At 44.3% G+C, this 12,558-nt stretch overlaps 1 protein-coding gene across 2 annotated transcripts in view; it reads right to left on the reverse strand.

Annotated features, from left to right (window-relative positions):
- Positions 1 to 10,512: 10,512 nt before the first annotated feature.
- LOC106572508 (retinoic acid receptor gamma-A) overlaps positions 10,513 to 12,558 on the reverse strand; it is a 122,044-nt gene continuing 119,998 nt past the window's right edge. Inside the window, exons 7-9 of one of the 2 annotated variants that reach the window (XM_045696298.1) lie at positions 12,115 to 12,319; positions 11,685 to 11,843; positions 10,513 to 11,287 (exon numbers count right to left, since the gene is read on the reverse strand). In XM_045696298.1, the coding sequence (XP_045552254.1) occupies positions 10,908 to 11,287; positions 11,685 to 11,843; positions 12,115 to 12,319 (744 nt within the window). In that variant the 3' untranslated portion in view covers positions 10,513 to 10,907. The remainder of the gene's footprint in view (positions 11,288 to 11,684; positions 11,844 to 12,114; positions 12,320 to 12,558) is intronic. The other variant, XM_014146737.2, reaches the window with a different exon arrangement.

Below are 12,558 nucleotides of genomic sequence, written 5' to 3' on the forward strand. Positions count from 1 at the left end.
ATTAGATGATTCTGATGACACCTTAACACCCCCGCTGCTATATTAGATGATTCTGATGACACCTTAACTCCCCCCCCGCTGCTATATTAGATGAGTCTGATGATTCTGATGATACCTTAACACCCCCGCTACTATATTAGATGATTCTGATGATACCTTAACCCCCCCGCTGCTATATTAGATGATTCTGATGATTCTGATGACACCTTAACACCCCCGCTACTATATTAGATGATTCTGATGACACCTTAACACCCCCGCTACTATATTAGATGATTCTGATGACACCTTAACCCCCCCGCTGCTATATTAGATGATTCTGATGACACCTTAACCCCCCCACTGCTATATTAGATGATTCTGATGACACCTTAACACCCCCGCTGCTATATTAGATGATTCTGATGATACCTTAACACCCCCGCTGCTATATTAGATGATTCTGATGACACCTTAACCCCCCGCTACTATATTAGATGATTCTGATGACACCTTAACACCCCCGCTACTATATTAGATGATTCTGATGACACCTTAACACCCCCGCTACTATATTAGATGATTCTGATGATACCTTAACCCCCCGCTGCTATATTAGATGATTCTGATGATACCTTAACACCCCCGCTGCTATATTAGATGATTCTGATGACACCTTAACACCCCCCGCTACTATATTAGATGATTCTGATGATACCTTAACCCCCCCCACTGCTATATTAGATGATTCTGATGATTCTGATGACACCTTAACACCCCCGCTACTATATTAGATGATTCTGATGACACCTTAACTCCCCCCCGCTGCTATATTAGATGAGTCTGATGACACCTTAACCCCCCCGCTGCTATATTAGATGATTCTGATGACACCTTAACACCCCCGCTACTATATTAGATGATTCTGATGACACCTTAACACCCCCGCTACTATATTAGATGATTCTGATGACACCTTAACACCCCCGCTACTATATTAGATGATTCTGATGACACCTTAACACCCCCGCTACTATATTAGATGATTCTGATGACACCTTAACTCCCCCCCCGCTGCTATATTAGATGAGTCTGATGACACCTTAACCCCCCCGCTGCTATATTAGATGATTCTGATGACACCTTAACACCCCCGCTACTATATTAGATGATTCTGATGACACCTTAACACCCCCGCTACTATATTAGATGATTCTGATGACACCTTAACACCCCCGCTACTATATTAGATGATTCTGATGACACCTTAACACCCCCGCTACTATATTAGATGATTCTGATGATACCTTAACCCCCCCACTGCTATATTAGATGATTCTGATGACACCTTAACTCCCCCCCCGCTGCTATATTAGATGAGTCTGATGATTCTGATGATACCTTAACACCCCCGCTACTATATTAGATGATTCTGATGATACCTTAACCCCCCCCACTGCTATATTAGATGATTCTGATGATTCTGATGACACCTTAACACCCCCGCTACTATATTAGATGATTCTGATGACACCTTAACACCCCCGCTACTATATTAGATGATTCTGATGACACCTTAACCCCCCCCACTGCTATATTAGATGATTCTGATGACACCTTAACACCCCCGCTACTATATTAGATGATTCTGATGATACCTTAACACCCCCGCTGCTATATTAGATGATTCTGATGACACCTTAACACCCCCCACTGCTATATTAGATGATTCTGATGACACCTTAACACCCCCGCTGCTATATTAGATGATTCTGATGACACCTTAACTCCCCCCCCGCTGCTATATTAGATGAGTCTGATGATTCTGATGATACCTTAACACCCCCGCTACTATATTAGATGATTCTGATGATACCTTAACCCCCCGCTGCTATATTAGATGATTCTGATGATTCTGATGACACCTTAACACCCCCGCTACTATATTAGATGATTCTGATGACACCTTAACACCCCCGCTACTATATTAGATGATTCTGATGACACCTTAACCCCCCCCGCTGCTATATTAGATGATTCTGATGACACCTTAACCCCCCACTGCTATATTAGATGATTCTGATGACACCTTAACACCCCCGCTGCTATATTAGATGATTCTGATGATACCTTAACACCCCCGCTGCTATATTAGATGATTCTGATGACACCTTAACCCCCCGCTACTATATTAGATGATTCTGATGACACCTTAACCCCCCGCTACTATATTAGATGATTCTGATGACACCTTAACCCCCCGCTACTATATTAGATGATTCTGATGACACCTTAACCCCCCGCTACTATATTAGATGATTCTGATGACACCTTAACACCCCCGCTACTATATTAGATGATTCTGATGATACCTTAACACCCCCGCTGCTATATTAGATGATTCTGATGACACCTTAACCCCCCGCTACTATATTAGATGATTCTGATGACACCTTAACCCCCCGCTACTATATTAGATGATTCTGATGATTCTGATGACACCTTAACCCCCCCACTGCTATATTAGATGATTCTGATGACACCTTAACACCCCCGCTACTATATTAGATGATTCTGATGACACCTTAACACCCCCGCTACTATATTAGATGATTCTGATGATTCTGATGACACCTTAACCCCCCCGCTGCTATATTAGATGATTCTGATGACAGCTTAACCCCCCGCTGCTATATTAGAAGATTCTGATGACACCTTAACACCCCCGCTACTATATTAGATGATTCTGATGATACCTTAACCCCCCCACTGCTATATTAGATGATTCTGATGACACCTTAACACCCCCGCTGCTATATTAGATGATTCTGATGATACCTTAACCCCCCGCTGCTATATTAGATGATTCTGATGACACCTTAACACCCCCCACTGCTATATTAGATGATTCTGATGACACCTTAACACCCCCGCTACTATATTAGATGATTCTGATGACACCTTAACCCCCCCGCTGCTATATTAGATGATTCTGATGACACCTTAACTCCCCGCTGCTATATTAGATGATTCTGATTATTCTGATGACACCTTAACACCCCCGCTACTATATTAGATGATTCTGATGATACCTTAACCCCCCCCACTGCTATATTAGATGATTCTGATGATTCTGATGACACCTTAACCCCCCCGCTGCTATATTAGATGATTCTGATGACACCTTAACACCCCCGCTACTATATTAGATGATTCTGATGACACCTTAACACCCCCGCTACTATATTAGATGATTCTGATGATTCTGATGACACCTTAACCCCCCCGCTGCTATATTAGATGATTCTGATGACACCTTAACCCCCCCGCTGCTATATTAGATGATTCTGATGACACCTTAACACCCCCGCTACTATATTAGATGATTCTGATGATACCTTAACCCCCCACTGCTATATTAGATGATTCTGATGACACCTTAACCCCCCCACTGCTATATTAGATGATTCTGATGACACCTTAACACCCCCGCTGCTATATTAGATGATTCTGATGACACCTTAACCCCCCCGCTGCTATATTAGATGATTCTGATGATTCTGATGACACCTTAACACCCCCGCTGCTATATTAGATGATTCTGATGATACCTTAACCCCCCGCTGCTATATTAGATGATTCTGATGACACCTTAACACCCCCCACTGCTATATTAGATGATTCTGATGACACCTTAACACCCCCGCTACTATATTAGATGATTCTGATGACACCTTAACCCCCCGCTGCTATATTAGATGATTCTGATGACACCTTAACCCCCCCGCTGCTATATTAGATGATTCTGATGACACCTTAACCCCCCCGCTGCTATATTAGATGATTCTGATGACACCTAAACCCCCCGCTGCTATATTAGATGATTCTGATGACACCTAAACCCCCCCGCTGCTATATTAGATGATTCTGATGATTCTGATGACACCTTAACCCCCCGCTGCTATATTAGATGATTCTGATGACACCTTAACCCCCCCGCTGCTATATTAGATGATTCTGATGACACCTTAACCCCCCGCTGCTATATTAGATGATTCTGATGACACCTAAACCCCCCGCTGCTATATTAGATGATTCTGATGATTCTGATGACACCTTAACCCCCCGCTGCTATATTAGATGATTCTGATGACACCTTAACCCCCCGCTACTATATTAGATGATTCTGATGATTCTGATGACACCTTAACCCCCCGCTGCTATATTAGATGATTCTGATGACACCTTAACACCCCCGCTGCTATATTAGATGATTCTGATGATTCTGATGACACCTTAACCCCCCCGCTGCTATATTAGATGATTCTGATGACACCTTAACACCCCCGCTGCTATATTAGATGATTCTGATGACACCTTAACCCCCCGCTACTATATTAGATGATTCTGATGACACCTTAACACCCCCGCTGCTATATTAGATGATTCTGATGACACCTTAACACCCCCGCTGCTATATTAGATGATTCTGATGATACCTTAACCCCCCGCTACTATATTAGATGATTCTGATGACACCTTAACACCCCCGCTACTATATTAGATGATTCTGATGACACCTTAACCCCCCCGCTGCTATATTAGATGATTCTGATGATACCTTAACCCCCCGCTGCTATATTAGATGATTCTGATGACACCTTAACACCCCCCACTGCTATATTAGATGATTCTGATGACACCTTAACACCCCTGCTACTATATTAGATGATTCTGATGACACCTTAACCCCCCCGCTGCTATATTAGATGATTCTGATGACACCTTAACTCCCCCGCTGCTATATTAGATGATTCTGATGATTCTGATGACACCTTAACACCCCCGCTACTATATTAGATGATTCTGATGATACCTTAACCCCCCCCACTGCTATATTAGATGATTCTGATGATTCTGATGACACCTTAACCCCCCCGCTGCTATATTAGATGATTCTGATGACACCTTAACACCCCCGCTACTATATTAGATGATTCTGATGACACTTTAACACCCCCGCTACTATATTAGATGATTCTGATGATTCTGATGACACCTTAACCCCCCCGCTGCTATATTAGATGATTCTGATGACACCTTAACCCCCCCGCTGCTATATTAGATGATTCTGATGACACCTTAACACCCCCGCTACTATATTAGATGATTCTGATGATACCTTAACCCCCCACTGCTATATTAGATGATTCTGATGACACCTTAACACCCCCGCTGCTATATTAGATGATTCTGATGATACCTTAACCCCCCGCTGCTATATTAGATGATTCTGATGACACCTTAACACCCCCCACTGCTATATTAGATGATTCTGATGACACCTTAACACCCCCGCTACTATATTAGATGATTCTGATGACACCTTAACCCCCCCGCTGCTATATTAGATGATTCTGATGACACCTTAACCCCCCCGCTGCTATATTAGATGATTCTGATGACACCTTAACCCCCCCGCTGCTATATTAGATGATTCTGATGACACCTAAACCCCCCGCTGCTATATTAGATGATTCTGATGACACCTAAACCCCCCGCTGCTATATTAGATGATTCTGATGATTCTGATGACACCTTAACCCCCCCGCTGCTATATTAGATGATTCTGATGACACCTTAACCCCCCGCTGCTATATTAGATGATTCTGATGACACCTTAACCCCCCCGCTGCTATATTAGATGATTCTGATGACACCTAAACCCCCCGCTGCTATATTAGATGATTCTGATGATTCTGATGACACCTTAACCCCCCGCTGCTATATTAGATGATTCTGATGACACCTTAACCCCCCCGCTACTATATTAGATGATTCTGATGATTCTGATGACACCTTAACCCCCCGCTGCTATATTAGATGATTCTGATGACACCTTAACACCCCGCTGCTATATTAGATGATTCTGATGATTCTGATGACACCTTAACCCCCCGCTGCTATATTAGATGATTCTGATGACACCTTAACACCCCCGCTGCTATATTAGATGATTCTGATGACACCTTAACCCCCCCGCTACTATATTAGATGATTCTGATGACACCTTAACACCCCCGCTGCTATATTAGATGATTCTGATGACACCTTAACACCCCCGCTGCTATATTAGATGATTCTGATGATACCTTAACCCCCCGCTACTATATTAGATGATTCTGATGACACCTTAACACCCCCGCTACTATATTAGATGATTCTGATGACACCTTAACCCCCCCGCTGCTATATTAGATGATTCTGATGACACCTTAACCCCCCGCTGCTATATTAGATGATTCTGATGATACCTTAACCCCCCCGCTGCTATATTAGATGATTCTGATGACACCTTAACACCCCCGCTACTATATTAGATGATTCTGATGACACCTTAACACCCCCGCTGCTATATTAGATGATTCTGATGATACCTTAACCCCCCCGCTGCTATATTAGATGATTCTGATGACACCTTAACCCCCCCACTGCTATATTAGATGATTCTGATGATTCTGATGACACCTTAACACCCCCGCTGCTATATTAGATGATTCTGATGACACCTTAACACCCCCGCTACTATATTAGATGATTCTGATGACACCTTAACCCCCCGCTGCTATATTAGATGATTCTGATGATTCACCTTAACCCCCCCGCTGCTATATTAGATGATTCTGATGATTCTTACACCTTAACCCCCCGCTGCTATATTAGATGATTCTGATGATTCTGATGACACCTTAACACCCCCGCTGCTATATTAGATGATTCTGATGATTCTGATGACACCTTAACACCCCCGCTACTATATTAGATGATTCTGATGATTCTGATGACACCTTAACCCCCCGCTGCTATATTAGATGATTCTGATGACACCTTAACCCCCCGCTACTATATTAGATGATTCTGATGATACCTTAACACCCCCGCTACTATATTAGATGATTCTGATGACACCTTAACACCCCCGCTGCTATATTAGATGATTCTGATGACACCTTAACCCCCCCGCTGCTATATTAGATGATTCTGATGATACCTTAACCCCCCGTGCTCCAATAGTAGGATCCACAGAGCTAGAGAGAAGGGAGCACACCACACTCTTATATGATGTCCTTGTTTAGCAAGACCCACAGACAGAGATTTATTGTCTGTGATACCCACTGCTTTCCATGTTTGCGTCCCAAATGGCACCACATCTGCTATATAGTCCACTGCTATGACCAGGGTCAAAAGTAGTGCACTATGTCGGGAGTAGGGTGCCATTTGGGACACATCTCATGACCTATTAAAGTGTCTGCTTCATCCTATTCTATATGCGGGGTTGGTCTACATTGGCACTGCTCGCTGGTTGGCCTGTGTAGCCACAGTGCAAGACTGCCCTCTACTGTTATTCACTGTGCTGAGATGTGATCACGTCACTGAAATGATCTTGTACCCAGTGGTCTTGTACCCAGTGGTCTTGTACCCAGTGGTCTTGTACCCAGTGGTTTTGTACCCAGTGGTCTTGTACCCAGTGGTCTTGTACCCAGTGGTCTTGTACCCAGGCTCACGGCTCACTGCTGGTGAAGGGGCGGGGCTATCATAAAAAAAACCTGGTAACACATAATTGGAAGTGTAGTTTAAAACACATTCATAACAGTGTTGTAAGTGCAATATAACATGTCATAACACATGACAAAACATTTTCCCATTCTGAGTCGAGGCTATTCCCGTAATAGAATGGACATGAACCTTCTTATGACAGTATAGAAAGGTCAGCCATTTTGGTAAGGGCAGTTGATCAACAATGGTCAGCCATTTTGGTAAGGGCAGTTGATCAACAATGGTCAGCCAGCGCTGTGATAGATATTGTCATTTAATAGGATCTCTATGGTTATTCCCTCCGAGATATAAGGAAACTACCAATTGTTCAAACATTCACTATAAACACAGATGAAAACAGAAAGTAAAAGTAACACAATAAAATAATCTGTTAATCTCACAAAAGTAATTTATTTATATGGCTTTTTCTTTGTATGAGTTGGTATGAACAGAAAATTGGACAATACCTTGGCTGTGTTTTACAGAAAATAATACCTGCATCAGAACCATGTTGTCACAACGTTGTGCAACAACATCATCTCAGCGTTGTGTTTGCATCATGAATGCCTGGCAGGGCAGACATAGAGGAGCGGTGATGAGGTCATCAAACCTCGCTTCTCTGCTCCGCTCGGCGCCGTATGACATCACAGCACCACACAGAGAACATTCACCCAATGGCAGAGGAGACATGTTAAAGCATTAACACACACTCAAATCAGGTCAGGAGGCCCACATTCAGAGAGTACTGTACGGTAGGTCACTCTCTCTCTACTGCTGGGAGGCTGTCATTCCTGTTCATATTGCTTCACAGAGAGACTGCATACAAACCTCTGTACTGTATGTAGCCAGCCAGCTGCATTATGACCAGCTGGTTACATATTGACTGAGACATTTTGGCAACAAAGACGATTGAGAAGAAATGAAACATGAGAACACAAAACGCTGAGAGAGAGAGAACATCATACAACCTTACAAAGACATGATGATATAATGGCTTTTAGATGAGAAGGCAGTTGGTTTCTTGGATGCCAGCAGCACAGGTCAGGCATGGCAGGGCAGTGACAATGCTGCAGGCCAAATCTGGTCTGCAACAGGTTTGGTCTTTTCACACTAGTGAGCCAAGCCAACTGAGCTGTACAGAGCTAATGGTCTAATTATGCACTCACCATAGTTGTTGGAACCATGATCTGAAGGACAATGTGAAGTCAGCACAGTTTGGGTTGGGTTGTCATGATAGTGTGAAAAGGGTAATAGACTGGCATCCAGACCATTTGTAGACGAGTCATATATCTTCTATGTACACAGAGATAGGGGTTAACTGGACAGATCCAATTGACTGAGTCAAAAATACACACATAAATATTGCCTGTTTCTAGCGCACACGCTAGGGTTTGGTCCTTACAGAGAAGCCCTGAGAAGTCTGTTTCCATGTCATTGTCCATAACAGATCCTGGTTGTGCGTGTGTGTTTGTGTGTGGGTGTGGGTGTGTGTGTTTTTGTGTACGCAAGAGTGTCTGCTTGTGCACGTCGTCAAATAGTTATTTAATGTGACAGACATCTGATGATTTCTGTTGAGAAAAGATTGGCAGTGACGGTACTGTCAATATTGGACAATAAAGTTGTATTGTATTGTATTGTAACTTACTTTGCTAGCGGTGCCTGATTTAAATACAGGATATCAAAGTGCTACATATACGGCCAAGTGTCAATCTCTGTCTAAGCACCCGAACCAAGATGGCACATCTGTTACAGGTCCCAGATTTAGTGTGTGTATGTGTGTGTGTTTGTGTGTCTAATTTAGGCGTGAAGATTTGATGTGTGTGTGAGCACTGGCTGGTGTCTAGGGTCACTGACTCTCTGTTTCTGAAAATGAGTTGTGAACTTTGGCACAAAGACACACGTCCAATCGGCAGCATAGTTTGTGTTGAAAGAAAGCACATGGATTAATGCCAGTCCCCTGATAACAACAAATCACAACTTGAGTCACTGTAACACAAGTTAACATTACTGAGTTGATTATCATTGACATCTACGGCGAGCAAAAGTGCTCAAAAAACACCAGTTGGAAAGGAGATTCAGGTAGCGCTATGCCGGTTCTGATTCTGATTCCAAATCTCTCTGGGCATCGCCGCTGGAAAACTCCTCAAACGCAAAACCTCATCTGAAGAAATCAAAACCAGGATTACAAACAAAGACTAATAATATAATGGTATATAGATATGTATGGACTTATTCATAAATTGAAATAAAAATAAAAATCAAGAAAATAAAACAAGAAGAAATTAAACCATTTTTAAAAGCCCACCAAATTAATTAGCATTTTCAGTTTGGTTACAGTCTGTATTTCTTTTTGAGAAGTGTGCTTTGCTTTGCATCCGGATTTACTGTTCAGTTCATGCTGTCTGGTTTGGACATTCCTCTATATAGATACAAACAAGAAGATAGTAAAACATTGACATTTGCTTTGTCAAAGATAGTATTCTTGTCATCTTCTCTCTTCTCTATATCACGAGTCACAAGTCCAGACGGTTGCATCATGTGGTTTCGCCGTCTCTCGTTTTATTATAGTCTCTCTGCATGGCACTTGTCAAGAACCTGCGAGTCAGGGAACCTGAGTTATAGTGTCTATACAGGCAACCATATGGCTCTGCTGTCCTGTCCTGTCCTGTCCTGTTCTGCTCTGTCCTGTCCTGCCCTGTTCTGTCCTGTCCTGTCCTGCCCTGTCCTGTCCTGTTCTGTCCTGTCCTGTTCTGCTCTGTCCTGTCCTGCCCTGTCCTGTCCTGTCCTGTTCTGTCCTGCCCTGTCCTGCCCTGTCCTGTTCTGCTCTGTCCTGTCCTGTCCTGTTCTGTCCTGTCCTGCCCTGTCCTGTCCTGCCCTGTTCTGCTCTGTCCTGCTCTGTCCTGCCCTGCCCTGTCCTGTCCTGTCCTGTCCTGTTCTGTCCTGCCCTGTCCTGCCCTGTCCTGTTCTGCTCTGTCCTGTCCTGTCCTGTTCTGTCCTGTCCTGTCCTGTCCTGCCCTGTTCTGCTCTGTCCTGCTCTGTCCTGCCCTGCCCTGTCCTGTCCTGTCCTGTAATGTCCTGCCTGGAGAGACGGATGTGCATTAGGGAGATAGAGGGGATGAGAAGGTTAGGGAGGGCCAGCACTGGAAGGGGTATGGTGTGTGTGTGTGTGTGTGTGTGTGTGTGTGTGTGTGTGTGTGTGTGTGTGTGTGTGTGTGTGTGTGTGTGTGTGTGTGTGTGTGTGTGTGTGTGTGTGTGTGTGTGTGTGTATGATTACGTCAGTTAGTGTGTGTGTTTGAGTGTAGAGTCTCCATGTCTGTGATCTTCTCTACTCCTCACTGGGCCCTCCCGGCATGGTTCTTTCTAGCCCCTTCACTGCTACCCTCCAGAGCCCAGGATTCCCCCTCGCTGTCCGAGCCCCTGTCCCGATCCTCCTCCTCCCCATCATCATAGTCATCCTCATCTTCCTCCTCTGGGGAAGGCTCGCTGCCATTCTCTGTCCCCCAGCTGTCCTCCTCGTCCTCAGCCTCAGTCTTCATGGTGGTGGGGGGCTTGGAGGAGGCTGGTGGGACGGGTGGAGAGGCAGGCAGTGGGGAGCTCTCTCCACTGCTCTCTGTTTGGTCCTCGAAGGCCTCTGGGTTCTCTAACATCTCCCTGATCAGAGGAGGCATGGGGCCTGGGATCTCCATCTTCAGAGTGATGGCTCTCTCTGCCCCTGTACAGACAGGACAAAGAGAAAAGACAAACGTTGGCATCATATCTGGAAAGTGATTCCTTTTGGCTCTTCTTCTCCTGTCTGTGCCCTTCCATTCTGTACTCTCTCCAATTCCTGTGTCCCAATCTTATTCTAACTGTCCTGTCAGAAAAATAATAAAATACGGAGAGAGAAAAAAGTCTACAACCCACCCTTGATGTTCAAGACAGTTTGGTCCAAATCTTAGCATATCTTCAATGTGTGTCGAGACAGTTTGGTCCAAATCTTAGCATATCTTCAATGTGTGTCAAGACAGTTTGGTCCAAATCTTAGCATATCTTCAATGTGTGGGAAGAGACAGTGTTACAGGTGCTCTAACGGACAATTCTTGACTCTAATCCACTGTACTAATACTGACCCTTAGTGCTGATGCCTCGGAGGTCAGTGATCTTCATCAGCATGCGGGGGAACATGTGGGGTTTGTTGGGGCGTCTGCGACGTGCGTAGATCTTCAGGGCCTCTAGGAGGGGCTCCTGCAGCTTGTCCACCTTCTGGGGCTCTTCCAGGTCCATACGGTCTGAGGGACGGATGGGGGAGAGGACAGAGTTATATACATGATCAACAGGACCCATCCATCACACTAGGATTGATGTAATTGCTGATTGATGTAATTGACGAAGTGTAAAGTATAGTGTATCTAAACTATTTTACCTCCAAATTTCTACTGGTATTGTAACTGAGTGAGGATGTTATCCCGGCCTAACACCTCAAAGACATTTAGCTCTGTATGTGCTTTTAACATTATTGACTGGCAGTAGAATCATGTTAATCCCCTCAGGGTGCAGTACCTCCAGAGATGAGGGAGATGGCGCTGAGGAGGCCCGTCTCTGTGTCGTCCATCTCCAGAGGCAGCAGCTGGCCAGCAAAGGCAAACACCAGGTCTGTGAGCGGGCCGAAGCCTGCGTTGTGCATCTGGGTCCGGTTCAGGGTCAGCCCGTCTGAGAAGGTCATGGTGTCCTGTTCTGGAGTGTAGCGGGTGCAGATCCTCAACATCTAGGAGTGAGAGAGAGACACATATGAAATGTCTTTATTATTTTAGAACTTTGGTGAGTGTAATGTTTACTGTACATTTTTTATTGATTATTTCACCTTTGTTTATTATCTATTTCACTTGCTTTGGCAATGTAAACATATGTTTCCCATGCCAATAAAGCCCTTAAATTGAATTGAGAGATAGAATTAGAGAGCGAGAGAGAGAGCGGGGGGGGGATGAAGACAGAGAAAGAAAGAGA

Source organism: Salmo salar, chromosome ssa15, assembly GCF_905237065.1.
Source record: "Salmo salar chromosome ssa15, Ssal_v3.1, whole genome shotgun sequence".
In the NCBI taxonomy this organism is placed as follows: domain Eukaryota; kingdom Metazoa; phylum Chordata; class Actinopteri; order Salmoniformes; family Salmonidae; genus Salmo; species Salmo salar.